This window comes from Oxyura jamaicensis, chromosome 1 (assembly GCF_011077185.1).
Source record: "Oxyura jamaicensis isolate SHBP4307 breed ruddy duck chromosome 1, BPBGC_Ojam_1.0, whole genome shotgun sequence".
Classification (NCBI taxonomy): Eukaryota; Metazoa; Chordata; class Aves; order Anseriformes; family Anatidae; genus Oxyura; species Oxyura jamaicensis.
The window spans coordinates 141959733-141976888 of record NC_048893.1 but is presented as its reverse complement, the minus strand read 5'-3'; the positions used below and the strand labels follow the sequence as shown (position 1 = coordinate 141976888).

General features: G+C 37.0%; 1 protein-coding gene across 1 annotated transcript in view; it reads left to right on the top strand.

The window, feature by feature from the left end:
* Positions 1 to 15437, top strand: part of CUL4A (cullin 4A) — a 35426-nt gene extending 19989 nt beyond the window's left edge. Inside the window, exons 11-20 of the mRNA XM_035317718.1 lie at positions 2349 to 2541; positions 3908 to 4012; positions 4483 to 4593; positions 4905 to 4990; positions 6013 to 6120; positions 7276 to 7389; positions 8457 to 8562; positions 13868 to 14040; positions 14836 to 14988; positions 15302 to 15437. Coding sequence (XP_035173609.1) covers positions 2349 to 2541; positions 3908 to 4012; positions 4483 to 4593; positions 4905 to 4990; positions 6013 to 6120; positions 7276 to 7389; positions 8457 to 8562; positions 13868 to 14040; positions 14836 to 14988; positions 15302 to 15397 — 1245 coding nt within the window. The 3' untranslated portion in view covers positions 15398 to 15437. The remainder of the gene's footprint in view (positions 1 to 2348; positions 2542 to 3907; positions 4013 to 4482; positions 4594 to 4904; positions 4991 to 6012; positions 6121 to 7275; positions 7390 to 8456; positions 8563 to 13867; positions 14041 to 14835; positions 14989 to 15301) is intronic.
* Positions 15438 to 17156: the final 1719 nt, after the last annotated feature.

Genomic DNA, 17156 nt, shown 5'->3' with positions numbered 1-17156 from the left:
GTTGATGCTTGATGATACGTTGATCCCCAGTAATGATCACATGGTGAGAAACAGCAACGCTTAAGTTTTGATTTTGAATTCCTAGCTGCTTGGAAATTGCTTTCAATATAGGTTTGAACAATATGCAAGAAGTTATTTTGGTTTACTTTTAAATAGAGCCCTATGAGCATCTATTTAGAATATGCTGGATTGTAATCAATGTTGAGTTCTGGTACAAATACACCCAATTATTTTACATACCTGGAAAACCAATGTAACACCATAATGCAGCTGCTCTACAGCAAATTAGCAGTGCTTCATGTAACCAACTGCATTAAGATTCAATAGCTCAAGCTATTCTGAAAGGAATGCTCTTTTTGAAAATAATCCATTATCCAAGTGGGGTATCTGGTTTGTTTAGTTAGGCATAATATGCAGGTAGTACGCTGCCCCAGAGAACTTGCACTCTGGTGCTCTTGCAAGATGAAGGCAGCAAAGCTTCACAGAAAATACTTCTCTCTGGAGTTGGTAATTCCCAATGTGCTAGTTCTCCCCTGAATCACCCATGGCTGTCTCTACCTTCAGGGCTAAGTGCATGACATCAGTTAATAGGAAGTGACTTTTCTGTGTACCCATATCTGGAGTTGTATGCGGCACACAGGCGAAGGGCAGTGTCTCCCCTCCGACCCCAAAATTGAGATGCAGTTTGCTCAGCAGGGTGTTGTCCAGTATTTCTATGTCCACCCTGTGGATCTGTGGTCATCTGGGCCAACAAACAGCTTGCCTTGGCTCCCAGATCTTCCTCACTCCTGTCTTATCACTTGCATGGCCTGCTGCTCTGTAGATTTTTTATTTTTTTTTGTGATGTGTTTTAATATGATACATGGACAAAGTCAGGGTTATGCTGGGTTTAGTGAGCTTAAAGAGGCTCACAGAACGGTGCTGGTGCTGGCCCAAGGAAAGGAGTAGTTCAGGACAGGTAGGAACTTATGGAAAGGAGGAGCAGGCCCTCACCTTCAGCAGCAAGTTGCTTAGTTGGCTTATCATGCCTTATGTCTCACACAATCAGACCTTTAATGGCCTCATTTTTAAGAACCTTTTTTATGTGCTCGGAAATCTGCACTTTCTATCAAGTCGCTATATTCTTTTTCTTTACAACCTTCTGTGTGACAGATTTCATTAAAGTGAGGCTTCAAGAACTTAAATTCTGTCTTGTGAGAAAGAAAAAGCACGTAGGGACAGAGTACTGGGGGGAAGATCTGTGCTCTGCTGTAGTCACCTTTTTATGATTTCAGGCATGCCACTTAGCTCTCTGTAGCTCAGCTTGCCATTTGTGGAATGGCAAATTATGAACATAACTGGTGGAGACAGATCTGGATGCTGTGTTAATGAAAGGGAAATTGTATTCAGTGCAAGATGTACATAATTGAGTCTAAGGACGCTTGGCAGCCTCATGTTTCTCTTGATTCACTTGGAAATGGTTCTTGAGAAAGATCTTGGAGAAGGCTTGCAGTGGATCATTAGGTATTCAGGTGGAAATTCTGAGGTTTGAGAGGGATTTTCCCATCTTTGCTTAACTGTTGTGGTTAATGTACTTTAGTTGATGTAAATAAACTGTTTAAATAGTATTCCACTGTTACTGTGCAGATAGTGCTCTTTCCCATGGTGGAAAACTGGTCGTTCTGTCTGGGGCAGTGATTGGTGTTATTAAGCAGTTGTAAATTGTCTGATTGGTTCAAGTCTTCCCTTATGGGACATTTTGGTTTGGTGGACAAATGGTGTTATAGCCCTAATGTTAGGATAGTAGATGAACAAGAAAAGAAAGCCAAGTTTGTGTCTTGAAAATTGGAAAAATCAGTTTTGTTGCACATCAGCTGGATTTTTTGGTTCTGTAGCCCTCGCTGAGAGAGAAATCTTGGAGTGATGAGCAGTAGTTGTATTTCAGCCACCTGTTCCTGTCAGTAGAGCTCCGTAGTGGATTTCAGCAGAATGGTGCAAAGCTTTCCATTACACTTAACATTTCTGAGGCAGTTTCCATATAATTTCTTTTACATGAATCATGTAGTTCTGTATTTAACTGTGAACTTGTACATCATACAGTCATGTCTACTTTGTATTTTTGTTTAGCTTCTGTCTTAAATGTATATAATCTTTAAGTCAAACGCTGATGTTTGAAATCCATTAATGTGTGTCTGGGTTTTTATTTTAAATTTTAATGCATCTCATTTTCTGAAAACTTGAAGTCACTTAAGTAGCTCTGTAAGATTTTTATTCTTTCTAATGATAAATTTTATAAGCGTGAATGTGTCTGTTGGGGGAGATAGGTAGTAGTCTAAAGTATTTTATTATCAAAAGTGTTTGTTTTGCAGAACTTTGGGACAACAATAGTGGTTAATCCTGAAAAGGACAAGGATATGGTGCAAGAGCTACTAGATTTTAAGGATAAAGTGGACCATATCATAGAAGTGTGCTTTCAGAAAAATGAAAAATTTATAAACTTGATGAAGGAGTCCTTTGAAACATTTATCAACAAGAGACCAAATAAGCCTGCAGAATTGATAGGTACACAAATATTTTTCTGTAAAATATTTCCAAAGTCTGTAGAAAGCATGATGAGATGCTGCTGCTGAGTGTGCTAGTGTAATAGCAGTACGCGTCCTGCTTTTAGGAGACTTGCTCTGGGGGTGCTAGGCAAAGGTTAACCTGGGAGCACGGCGGGACCGAAAGCGCGGGTGTGTTTGGTAGGTGTGTGCAGCGTCCCAAAGGAGCATGTCAACCTCTGCTGTTCTGTGCTCTGCTTACTGCCCTGTGACTGGTGCTAACACTTGCTCAGAGAACGTAATGTGAATCCTACGAGTGGTGCGAGGGGCTGGGGGAAGAGCAGCCGTAGCAGAAAAAATGAACTATTTTTGACTGGTAGTAGACAAGCTCTTTGAATGTTACAGATCTCTCAGAAAGGAGTAAGCACTGTCCATCAGAATGGAAGGCTGAAGTTGGGAGAACAATTTTGAAGCTTTCAGATATAAGGAGGAAAAAAATAATCAGTACCTCGAAGAGGGAACTAGATCTCATTAAGGGAAAAATAATATAAACTATCTTAAAAGTCCTTTAGTGGAATTACCCCTGATCTGGCAAAAGCTGTTCAGGCTGTGCCTTGCCTGCAGCTAGTGGAACTATGGCATTTACACCAAGAGAAGATCCTGCTCCTAGTTTTTTTCCCTCTTTTGACTCTCTTCACCATGTTTTGTGGCTTCATCCTAAAACAAACCTGATGTAGGACAAATCACACAACAGGTTAAAGCCACGATACAGCCTGCTGTTCTTTGTGGATTGTGTTGTTTCAGCTATTGCAATGGTTTCCATCTTGCCCCAGTAGAAGATTGTATAGGAATACTAACGTGGCTTAATCAGTACTTAGCTAAATTCACGGCTTAACATTATTTTTGTCATTCTGAAGCTACTAACTTGAAAGTATTGCTTCTGCTTAATTTTTCATATGTTCATAGCAAGGAGCAAGAGGAGCCTGCTGAAAGTTACAAAACTATAGTCCTCTTTGTGTTGTTTGTTTCTGTTTCTCATAAATACATTCATATGCATTATACACTTCCAAAGCATTGGCTTTCAACAAGTAATGTGTTTGCAGTGAATATAACACAGAATGTGGGAACTTCTAATGCATTAATTTTAATGATTTTATTCTATTCCTTTGTTTTTCCCTTGGGTGATTCCTTCTTGTGATACTTTTCCATTATGGCAGTAGTACAATAAGTGCTCTATCATTCCCCTGAACATAGCGAGAACAGAAAATAGAAAGTTTACCACTTATCCTGTATTTTTAATATATGGTAATATTTCAAGTGGGAAACACTGAAGTTGGTGATTTTAGATTTTTATTTTTAATTAAACTGTTAAAATGTTTTATTTATAGCAAAATATGTGGATTCCAAGTTAAGAGCTGGTAATAAAGAAGCGACAGATGAAGAGTTGGAAAGAATCCTTGACAAAATTATGATCATATTTAGATTTATTCATGGTAAGAAATATCTGTTTAAAGTTAATGCAATTTAAAATGCTTTTCTTTAAAATGCTTTTCTAGCTACTAGCTGAACTTTATTCCTCTGAGTGTAAGAGATTTTTTTTTAGCATGAGTTTCCACTAGAATTAGTCTTAAATTCAAGTTTCCTTCCATTGGAAGGAGCACATTAAACGCAACAGGGAGGACAAACATTTTCTTTGGAGATTGTTGAGTTAGAGACCTTTTATGGTCTCTGGGTAGACACCAAAGAGCTGGAGTAAATTTAAATATATATATATGTGTGTGTCAAGAGAACAATTCAAATATAATAAGAACTTATTGTCTACATGGTTTTTTTTGCTGTTGCACAGTGAATATTGATCTGCTGATCAACATGTCGTGAGAGAGGCTTGTGTCACAAACCTGAAGTGCCATGGTACAAATAGAATATATGATTTCATGCACGTTTTGCTTCCATTTCCATACAGGTAAAGATGTATTTGAGGCATTCTATAAGAAGGACTTGGCAAAAAGACTGCTGGTTGGAAAAAGTGCATCAGTAGATGCTGAGAAGTCCATGTTGTCAAAGCTTAAACATGGTAGGCATCTTAAGATGTGTTTAATTTTTTCATTACTTTATTTGGAAATTTGAACCCATATTGTCTCATACTTTAAAAAGTAACAAGCTGAGCATATCACAGCTTTCATTGTGCTCAGCAAGAACTATTGGGCTGACCTCTCAGATATTTGACTGATTTATTTAATATAGCTGTGTAGGAACAGAACATGTACTTAACATGTGGGTGCTCTAGACCCTGGCCAGTCTGGCTCAACTGTCTCCGGTTAAACCTTTTGTTTGTTCTGTGCTTGTTTGTAATTGTGGGATCTTTTGCTTTAATTTGTGTGACAGAATGTGGGGCTGCTTTTACCAGCAAACTGGAGGGCATGTTCAAGGACATGGAACTGTCAAAAGATGTCATGGTTCAGTTTAAGCAGGTACATTCAGATTATGTTTGCGTGCTGAATTTCAACAATGATGGGGAAGCACTTAATTGTGTTATACCTTGGATTAAGCTAAAATGAAACAGCTTTTGAGCAGGTCCTAATCATAGTAACAAACTCTCTTTATAGATCCATTTATAAAGCAGAATTTGTTTGTTCTATATCTATTAAGATATAATCTTTTTTTATTGGATTCTTTTTAAAGTGAAAAAGTCTAAATACCATATAGTAACTTATTTGGTTGATATCTTTTAAAGTCCCTATTCCTTCATTCCGGAAACTACTGCTGCTCTAATTCTTTGTGAATAAGCCAGAGAAACTCCCTGAAGCTTGCTACAATGCATAGAAATCATTTATATCTCAGCCCCTGAACTTCCAAACTAAACTGTTGGTGACTGAGGGAATAGTGTGTACGCTTGCCTTGATGTTAGGCCTCTGCTAGTTACCTTTTCTGGGGCCTTACTGAAGATAGAGTTCTGAGTTAGACATCTGACCCAGAACAGCTACTCCGCTAATAAAATACTGTAGTTTGCTTTTTTTTTTCTATCCCAGAGTTTGCAGCCAGATTGGACTGCTGCTATGCTGAAGTTATAAGAAAATGTGTTGTCTCATAGACATGTTGAAGTCCTAAGGAATCACTCTGATCTTAAAATTGTTGCCCTGGCTTCTGATCAAAAGCTTCTGGTTTGCCTTTTTTTTTTTTTTTTTTTTTTGCATGTGGTTAAAGTTTTTGACCTTGATACCTCATACAGACAGTCGTCTAGGGTACTTCAATGAATGTTGTTATTTTCTTTTTACTTGCAGTCACTTGCTGTGTTTGAAATAGGTTGTTAGTGGGGCATTAACTAGACATGAAATTCAAAATCTTGGTAGAGCATGTGTAATTAAGGATGTGACCTGTAGGAATTTGTCATTCTCTTTTTACTTTAAATTTCTAATTCAAATTAAGTATCTACATTTTTCTAATTTAGCATGCAAACAGTATACTTCGATGTTTTTTGTCTCTTGTATCTTAGTATATGCAGAACCAAAGCGACCCAGGAAATATAGACCTGACAGTAAATATATTAACTATGGGATATTGGCCAACTTATACACCTATGGAAGTCCACTTGAATTCAGAGGTTAGTGTTTGAATTCTCCTTCTGAATGAAGATTATATAACGGTATCATAATCGCTATCATAGGGTGAACTAATGCCCTTCATTTAATGTTTTGCTGCGAAATTTTAAGTTTTTTTCCTCATTTCAAAATGGCAAAAAAATAGAATATGGTGGGTAATATCCACTGTTTTTTTAGGTGATTGTTTTGCCTTTTTTTTTTTTTTTTAACTTTTTCAATAACGCTAATCTTAAATTAGTATTAAAATAAAATCACTGTCCTATTTAACATTGCAGTCAAGCACTTAAAAGTTTAAAACAGTTCACCATAATCAGCCAGTTTTTAACTGCATTGGTTAGGCATATTGATCCGGCCAATAGCTATGTTACTGCATGCTCTTATTTTCCATAAGATCCTTCCTCTGTTCTCTGCAAAGTCTCTCATAAAACTAGACCCTGTATTTAAAGGGCATCTGTCTGAAAAAAGATTGTTTCCAGGTTGACAGATTTGCAAAGCTCATACCTGTAGTTATTTAAGTTGAAATACGCATTTGGAGTCCTGTTTCCTGCAATACCTTGCTTGATCTGAAGAGCAGCAAACCCCTGCGAGGCCAAAGGTGGCAGTGGTGCTCCCGTTCAGTTCAGGAGCAGTGGAAGCATTTGTGCATTTGCTCCTGTGCCGTCTTTTCCTCAACAGCAGACTACTGTGGAAGGATCCAATCTGAACCCATTACTTGGAATTCAAACATTGGAATCAGAGTTGGCTCTCCATATGGCAAATAAAAAAAAAAACAAAACTTGTGAGCAGATGGCAGTAGTCAGTGTATAGGTGCAAGCTGTATGCTTCCTGTCCTGTGACTTCTTGGTCAGATGAAATGTCCAGGACAAAATCAGTATTTTAGAGGTTTTAAACCCATTATGGATGTTTCATTTCATATTTATTAAAAATAAAAATAATCAGGGAAGTTGAAAGCTATACTTGAATTGAGAATTTCTTTTGTACACACTAGTAGCAATGTACTTGAGAGCAAATTTTAGCTCTTTGAAATAGTGATTGCTTTTTTTCCCTCTCAAAACCATTTATTATGAAATATTGTTGAGAAGAACCAATGAAATTAAATATGAAATCATCCAACATCACTGTACTGTTAAAACACTAATAATCTCTTTGCTTTGCAGATGATAAAGCTTCAAGAGGTATTTAAAACATTTTATCTAGGAAAACACAGTGGTCGAAAGCTTCAGTGGCAAACCACTTTAGGGCATGCTGTCCTGAAGGCAGAATTTAAGGAAGTAAGTGTGTATTTAATGCCTGTTGGGGTAAAATTTAAGTCAACTATTTGGAATCTAGTCACGTTTAGTATTTTCTTTATAAAGGTAATAACATGTTTGGTGGAGGAACAATCACAGTTCAATATTGTTATTTTGTACACAAAGATTTTTTTCTGATTAAACTGAAATTCATCCTATCTAAAAGAAGACAAAAGCGTGATACCTTGCAGTGTCATTTATATTAATTTGATAGGAATTACTGTTTATTCAAATAAAGGGAGTTGTAATAAAGCAGGAAATTAAAGAGAGGAATAGTACAGCATCTTATTTTTAATATGGGATTGTTTTGATCTTAGAAATACTGATGACATTTATAGAATGCTTAATTGCTGCAAAAACAGACTGAATGGCGTTGGTGATGTGATGACTGGTTAAAATTTAAATGCTTGTTGAATTATTTAAGTCTTAAATAACCACATTGTTTCTTAATGTGGTTTTGTTTTGTCTCACAGAATATCTTGTGTTTATCTTGTGTTGCTAATAATGCAGCTTAATTGAAGCAGAGCAAAGACAAAAACAGGCAAACCCACAACCTTGAATTCTTTTACCAACTCACTGTAAATATGAAACTTATGGCTTTTGACATTGTGTTACAGTAAGACAGATTTGTTGTTGACTGACAAAAGTGTGTATATCTGTCTGAAGAGTTTTTCCTTTTCATTGCCTGCTTGTACAAACATTTGGCTACTGATAATACAGGGTGAAGTATAAAAAAGACTTGCTATTGGTGGTAGCAAAGCCAGAATTTGTAATGAAAATAAAGTAAATGATGTGACATGTTAGCTCATTCTAATGAGCTTCTGGTTTGTGATGTATTGCTACTGTTAGATTAGCAAAATTTTTTTTAAATATCCTGTTTCTTTAATGCTACATTTGAGTAGGTTCTTCTGTCTGACAGGCATACAAAAATGCACCTCTCTTCTAGAAATAATAATAAAAGAATGTTTAGCTTTTGTAACTTATCAGATTTAAGGGATATGAGAGAATATGGTCTGAATATTACTAATTATTTTATATTTCTTTTTTAGGGAAAGAAAGAATTTCAAGTATCACTCTTCCAGACATTAGTGCTGCTTATGTTCAATGAAGGAGATGAATTCAGTTTTGAAGAAATTAAAATGGCCACTGGTATAGGTAAGAAAAATACTTTGTGATTCATATATTTATTCATTGAGTGGTTGCCAATTACCAATCTGTAGGTAAAGGCCTAATTTTAAGAAATCTGTCATGATCATTAGGACAAACTTTGTGAGCCAACAGTATATCGATGCCAAAAAAGATGAGCAAAATACACTGCTCATACTTCCTGGTGTAGATAAAATGTTTCATAAAGTAGATAATAAGAGGTGTGTAGCATATGGTACTACTAACAACCTGTCAGTTTCACAAAATACATTATTGCTATTCTTAAAATTCAAGTTGTGATGAAGACTAGCTGTATGTACAGATTATTTTTGTTTAATCACGCTTTCAAATACTATATTTTGAAGATGATTGAAGAATGTTGTCATATTACGGTGATTGCTAGGTAAAAGGTTGGACTAGATGATCTTAGAGGTCTTTTTCCAACCTAAATGTTCCTATAATTCTCTGGTTATTTGCAGTTGACCTGTCCTGAGACCTTGTCCTTCTCTTTTCCATTACTGTTGCAGGAGTTCCCTTTTTACAATAAATCTGATTTGTTAAAAAGGGCAGTGTCCAGTAGTGAGTGTACATTGTAGCTGTTCCAATCTGCAGGTTGAACCTGAAGATAGAAAGAGCAACAACAGGAAGAAAAAAAAAAAAGAGAGAGAGAAAACAGTTTCTTTTTAACCACCAGCGGGATCTATCCTCTCAGGGTTTTTGTTTGTTTGGTGTGGGTTTTTTTTGTTTTGTTTTTTTGTTCTCTAGTTTTTACACTTTCTTGAAATAGTTACAGCTATTGGCATTAAAAACTTAACGCTTTCATCTCTTTATTCTTTGGAACTCTCTTCATCAACCAGCAGGTCATACCCAGTAGCTTTCTGCATGTTGAACCTTGAGATCAACCCAATAAAACAATTGCTGAAAAAGTACCTGAACACACCCACATACTAAAGTACTATAAACATATTCAATATTGTAAAAATGGGGTATCAAGAATCCCTATTGTCTAGCAGGTTGTGATTCAGAAGGCAGCACAGCCTAGCTACTCCAGCTTCTCAGACTTGAATCTTCAGGTTGCTGAGTCACCTGTGGTGGTTACCTTAATGGTAAGGGAGCTGAAGAAAGCATGCCATTGTGAATAATAAGCATCAGGATGGTCCAGAGACTCATTAGGCCGGAGTACAATGCCTACAGAACAAACAAAAGTTCACACAAGCCTGATCCAGATCCTGCATTCTCACCTTGTATTACTTTACCTCAGCGCTTGTATTCTGGCTGCCTTACAGCAACAGATAAAATCTGCTGCATGGAAATCCATTATGTTCTAGCACAATAGGAAGGATTTCAATAGACTATTTTTGAGGCAGCTGGAATTGATGGATAGTTGGGATTTACCTTTGTTATGTCATGTCTGTTTCTCTCTCTTATGAGGAGATAGTGCAGGAATCCCTGAATGAGAACAGTTCATGGCTCACAGGGCCCTTGAGGCCAGGATGGCTGAAGTAAAATCTCTTCCAATTTCAGCCTACACGAGGCTTTCAGAGCTCCTCTACAGAGGTCCCATTCCCATTTAGCAGTCTCCCTTCTTCTGAATGAGAGGAAAGTCTTATGGCCAGATATGGTTTCAGAAGCAGGTCTCACGCTGCACCCTTCCTGCCCCCTGCTACTTTGAGGGGAGGTCAGCATTTGCTGAGCAGTACCCTGATTTTTGCCCAACAGTGATAAGCTGTGAGACTCTTGACCACAACATGTTGTAAAAGCTGGAATTTTACAGAATTCAAGGAAGAGCAGTGCATGGAAAGGTACCTCAGTACATGGAAGCTGCCTCTGCCTTAGGAATTCCCTGAGCCCTAAATGATTGGAGACTCAGGGAGCAGTAGGATGAGGAGAGGAGGAGCAGGAGGGAAGCATGGAGCATTCCTGTGTTAGCTTCTCTCTTATGCTGCCCTATGCACACCTGCTGGTGGCACTGTCAGAGACAGGACGCTGGTCTGGATGGACCTTCTGACCCAGGGTGCCTGTTCTTATGTCGTAAAGCAAGTGCTGACAGGGATGCTGAACCTCCCTACTCTAAAGAATTGTGTCTAGCCACTTCCTTTGCTTTGGTGTTTACATGTGCAAACTCTTCCTGGGGGGTGTTGAGAGCCTTGTGCAGTTGTTATTTAATTGATGTGTGTTTATGTTGAGACCCTGTTACAAGGTGTTAACCAGTCTTTGCACATTGGTGGTTACAGCAAAAGCATATGCACGGTAATTGTACACTTGGGTTTTAAAATCTTTTTTGGTAGGAGCTCATTACAAGCTCTTAAATAAGTTTTCATGGTTTGAGAGGGGAATTCTTCTCACGGGTGAATGATTGATTAGAAGACAAAACAAGTAGAAATGAATGGGTCACTTTCATAGTGAAAGGAAGCTCCTAATTTGGATCCTTGTGTTATTATTCAACATAGTCATTAATGATCTGAAAAAGAGGAATACTGATGTGACAGAATTTGATGCTGATTCCTTAGGAAGGTCAAATTTGAAACTTCTAAACATTACAAAAGGATCTCCAACCTGAACAGTTAAGAGATCAGATGACAACCAGTGTTGCTAAATACGAACACATCTGTGAAGGAGGGAAATAACTGTAACAACACATGCAGAGATTAGCAGTCATATTTAACAGAGCCAGACATTTTGATCTAATCCATGTAGCATATAATGCAGCTGTTCTCAACTGCAGCAGGGTTAGCTGTCTAAGATTAATGGCAGATCTTAAAGTTGTCATACTAAAACTTCAGATCAACTCAGATTGTCAGCCCACATTTCTTGCACATACATTGATTTTTAATCGAGAACATCATAAATGTAATCACAAACCATATTCTGCTTATTTAATGTCTTTCCATGGACCTCTTAGAATAAAGCCTCATGAATCATGTGCTGGAATGAGGTATAAATCATTTGGGATTTTCCAGTATTATAAAAATCAGTTTGGCAGCTTTGGCACTCTTTCTTCTCCTATTGGAACTACTGAGAAAGCTGCTTCACATTGGTTCCTCAGGTCTATCAGTCATGTCTTCCTATCTCCTTTGGAGACTTCAGCAGAAGATAGGGCCAGTCAGATAAATATTTGGTTTACTTAAGAGTCATACTGAAGTTAATATAAAGAAATTAAAAGTTTGTATGGCAGAAACCAGTACAGCAGTGTGACTTAAAATGTTCAGTTGTTTAAGGAAGCACTTTCACGTGGTAAAACATAGCAATCTGTGCTCATTACTGCACTTGGCAGGATAGGACAGCCACAGGATAGCGCAGTCCAGAGGTCCAGCTCTTTAATATGCCATTCATACACTTGTTATCTAGAATATGTATTTTACAGAGGTATGATATCAAGTGTCTGGACAGTAGAATCACAGATTCATTTTTGCAGTTTCTGTATTAGCTACATTGCTGTGTTTACAGCATTACAAGTTCTGTGAATATCTTGCACTTACAAAAGTGCATGGTTGTTTGGGTATCAAAAACCCTGGGCATTAAAATAATTGGGTAAAGGGTCTCTACATGTGTTTCAGACTTTGTGTATTGTATCTTTAAATTCCATTCCCATTTAACAAAAAAAAAATACATACACATTTCTGGGTGAGAAAGTCATACTCATTTTTCCTCATGCCAAGTAGAAAAGTGGCTTATGGACTATTACAACATCCTCACCCCCACCCCCAAAATCATGAAGATTTCTCCTCCTTTGTTCTCATCTGTATTAATTGGTCAAACTTGGGACTATACGTTTTTTAACAGCATCATTACACAGTAGTGTGGGCTGTGTTTGGGCATGGGTATCAGTCTGTATTTACTGAAGGTGAAACACCTAAAACGTTTGCAACATCATAAATACATTAAATCACTGGTTTAAAGTTTGGGCTTTTATTAGTAGTAAGAGAACAGCTGGAGGTTTTTGTTTAGTTTTAAAAGAACTGGTCATCCTGTGTGAATAGGAAAGCTACAGTATTTTAGAAATAATAACTGTTAATCTTTTAGTCAGCTATTCTGTGCATTACAGAATCACAGAATAGTCTGGGTTGGAAGAGACTTCCAAGATCACCAAGTCCAACCTCCAACCTAACGCTAACAAATCTTCCGCTAAACCATATCCCTAAGCTCTACATCTAAACGTCTTTTAAAGACCTCCAGGGATGGTGACTAAACCACTTCCCTGGGCAGCCTATTCCAGTGACTAACAACCCTTTCAGTCAAGAAGTTCTTCCTAATATCCAACCTAAACCTCCCTTGGTGCAACTTTAGCCCATTCCCCCTCGTCCTGTCACCAGGCACGTGGGAGAATAGACCAACCCCCACCTCGCTACAGCCTCCTTGCAGGTACCTGTGGAGTGCGATAAGGTTGCCCCTGAGCCTCCTCTTCTCCAGGCTGAACAACCCCAGCTCCTTCAGCCGCTCCTCATAAGCCTTGTTCTCCAGACCCCTCGCCAGCTTCATTGCCCTTCTCTGGACTCGCTCGAGCACCTCAGCGTCCTTTTCAGCACTAGATTGCAAAATCTTTAATTCTTAGACTTTTCAGATCTGACATATTCGGTGATAATCTTATATCATCAATAAAAGTATTCTGGGAGACTGTAGAGGCTGTTGTAGTGCAAAATCTTGAGATGAGACTTTAGAATATAATTACTAGAATGTTTTGGACTTTGTTTTATCTACTTGTCCAAATGCTTTTAGCTTTAAATCTTAATAGATAAAATTTTCCTCACCCCCTTTTTTCCACTACTTTGTTGTGGGGAAGTTTGTGACTATAATAGCTGTCAGCTGTACCTTCTCACAAAGCATCTTCCTATCAACTTAAACTTCTCTCCTGTTTCCTTTGTTTGTTTATTATTTGTCTTTATATTTTCTGGTGTGTGTTTAGAAAGAGTGATGAAATCATAAAACAGGTGTCTTGAGTTTGTCATCAAATAATTTTCTTCTGATTGCCAAACAAAACTACAGCAATAAAACCAGGCTCATATTTCTGTTTGTTTTTGTTTTTTGTTTTTTGTTTTTTTCGATACTACTGTTGGATAGAAACTTTGCTGGGATGAATCTGAGTCTGTATTGTTGACTTGTACAGTTCTGTGCATGCTCTCAGCACTTGCCTGTGAGATATGTGTGAGGCCAAGCTTGAAGGCTGTAAGTTGTTGCATAATTAGAACTTAACTTGGAATAAGTTAATAACATGAAAAACAATAACTTCTTAAAATGTATGGCTAGATTAATTGCATAAAACTTTTCATATTAACATTTTGTTCTGTTTTCTCTCGTACTTTGAACTTCTTCACAGAGGACAGTGAATTAAGAAGAACGTTGCAGTCTTTAGCTTGTGGGAAAGCGCGAGTATTGATTAAAAATCCAAAGGGCAAGGATGTCGAAGATGGAGACAAATTCATCTTTAATGGTGATTTCAAGCATAAGTTGTTTAGAATAAAGATCAATCAAATCCAGATGAAAGAAACAGTATGTATTTATTTTTGCATTCATTCTGGTTGACTGTTTACCCATGTCCCACACGGAGAGACAAAATCTCTGCACTTTTGGTAGTCAGGCTGACTGATGGAGGCAATAGAGATGCTAAATCTCACTGCAATCAAAACAGTTCTGGTTCATTCTTCATGTGCCTGCATACCTAAATGCTGTTATGTTAAATTGATATGATCTTGCAGATGTTTCAGACCATGTTAAAAGCTTTCATGGTATGACCAGAGTGCTGGTACTATACTGAACTCATTAATCAGATGTCACCATGTCACTTTCCTTAGTTAGGAGGGGTTATGGAAAGGTCACGGTTGTCCCTTCTTTTGTAGTGGATATATTTGTATTATTTGAATCCCAATTCTTGACACCAGCTGATGTGTTTTAATTAGTATTGAGTTGTTTCCTTTTGGTCTTTCCATGTTAAAATGAAATTGTAAAAGTCCAATCAGAGTTGAGCATTTTTAATGCTGAAGACCTGATGTATTTGGACTGTCAAATTCTTCTGTGTTCTTCTACAAATCTGAAGTGAGTTCTTATGAATTAGTTTGATTTATCAAATAGATTTAAAATAAGACACAATTTTTTCTTTCCATTATCCTTAATGTTATATCTGGCTTGCTTTAGCAGTGCTCTTCAGAGTCACTTAGTTATTAGCATGCAGCAAGATCTGCATCTGTCTCAAAGTTGGACAAGAATGAGTTCTGTTTCATTAGAAATGTAATGGATAAAATAATAGCAATTAAAGGTGATAATTTGTGGTGTTGTATTGTTCTTTAGGTCGAGGAACAGGTTAGCACGACTGAAAGAGTATTCCAAGACAGACAATATCAGATTGATGCTGCTATTGTACGAATAATGAAGATGAGAAAGACTCTTGGTCATAACCTTCTTGTTTCTGAATTGTATAATCAACTGAAATTTCCTGTGAAGGTAACTGATTTTGTTTTTCAAACCATCCTAGGATTATCTAAAAATATGTAATATACTTTCCCATTCAGATGGTCTGTAAGAGTAAGAAATGTGAAATATGCCTGAATCAAATTCAGAGGTGCGAGTACTAAATGAGCGCGTGAACAGAAAGCTAAAGGATCAGTAGGAAATTCTGTTTAGCTGTTCACTGTGGTTCATGTTCTTATGTGGTCTTTAGCTGTCCTCTCTTTTGGTTTTGTGTGTTTGTTTTTCAAATAAAATATATTTGCATTCATATAATTATCTGTTTTACTAATCCCATCTTTTCTTGCAGCCTGGAGACTTGAAAAAGAGGATCGAGTCTCTCATTGACAGGGACTATATGGAGAGAGACAAAGACAACCCCAATCAGTACCACTATGTTGCATAATGGAGAGGAAATAGTTTTATTTAAAAAAAAATCCAAATATATCTTCAGGACACCGAATACCTATGCTGTTCCAGACTTTATTTTTTAGCAGATTTCAGGTTGATGTATATTATTCAACCAGCTGCATGCACTGCTGTGGACAAGAAGCAAAATGATATGTTAACTGATCATCCTTGTCAAGACTCCTTACTAATTTTAAATGTCGCATTTTTATTTCTTTCTTTGTTCTTTTGGGTTCTTCTCAGTTTATTTTTACAGTTTTGCTTAAAATTGTCATTGAAGTTGGTTGGAAAGGTAAAATCACCTGTGTAAGAAAGACTTCTATGATGGATGCAAGTCTGTTTTTTTCATTTCTGTGTTCCTGACTGCATCCGTAAAGACCCTATATGCTGCATTCTTTAGCTACAGTGACAACTTGGGTAACTTTTTAAAAACCCTTAATCGACGAACATTTATGTACAAACAGTGTTGTTGAAATACACTGAATTTTTGAAATTATGCACCATGAAAACCCTCGACCTTGTATTTGTTTAATTTTCTTTCAAATGAGTATGAACTTCAGTCTGGTTTGGATAAATCAGGTTTTGAAGTGAGATCCTTTATGTGCCAAGAGGACAGCTGCATTCGTGTGTGTAGTGAATTGTTGGGTTATTTAGCTAAAATATGGATTATTATTTTATTACTACTTGTGCTGGGTTTGGTGGCAAGGATGGGATTTGAGTCAGAGGCCCTACCTCATTTTAGGGCAACTGGTTTTTATCACTGTTGATGTACTTGCCGTAACATTTAGTTTTGCCTTTAAAATCACAGACAGGGAAACTACTGTACAGTGTGCTCCACTTTAAGAATCGAGAACTTTTTTAAAAAACAGACTTTTGGTCTTGATGTTGTGAAAGCATAGTTTTTTGTCTTGAAAGACTAAGGATTTTGTGAGTACTTTGTTACATATTGTATATATGTAAGTTGATTTGAACTAAAGGAAAGACACTGTAGATCTGTTAGATAATTGTAACTATAAAGAAGATACCTTTTGTGGTAATACTTACAAGACGCTGTTTATTTTTGGGATTTGCATACTGGTGTGTTTCATTCTGAAAAAGAGCTACCAAAGGAGTTTTGATCGTGGCGAAAATGAGAATTATAACAGCAATATTTTCTGAGAGATACCTTACTGAATTTATGTAACATGGGTTTTGTGCATCAGTTGAAATGCCACCATGTCTTCTTAAAGTAAACATTGCAAAGAGTTGACATCTCGCAGATTTACATAAGGTCCTTGTTCTGTCATCTGGTGTCGTTAATTGTATTGCATTCTTCTGAATTATTTTTGTTTCCTTTGTGTTTAGAAACTAAAAACATCTAGTTTATTGTATTTAAAGCATATTTAATGTTGTAATTTAATGTACTTATTTTAATATTTGAATCCAGTTAATTCAAATAAAATCTTTGATGCATATTAAATTCCTTAGCCTTTGTGAGAAGGTGGCCCTTAATTTATGCAGTTCTTTAGCATTCATTATGACTCGCCTTGTAACTGATTTTCCAGGCATGTGAAAGCCAGTCAGCTCCATCTTTCAAGGCTTTTAAAACAAAAAGGAAGGTATTCTTCACAGAAATGTGATGGGCAGAGGCTTTATCCACATAGAAAATTGGCTGTAGTAGACAGTAACTGATACCAAGCAATGAACGTGTGCTGCGCTTCCTGGTCCAATAGTTTTAAACAATATGTTAAGGGCAGCGGTGCTATTCTGAAGATGAT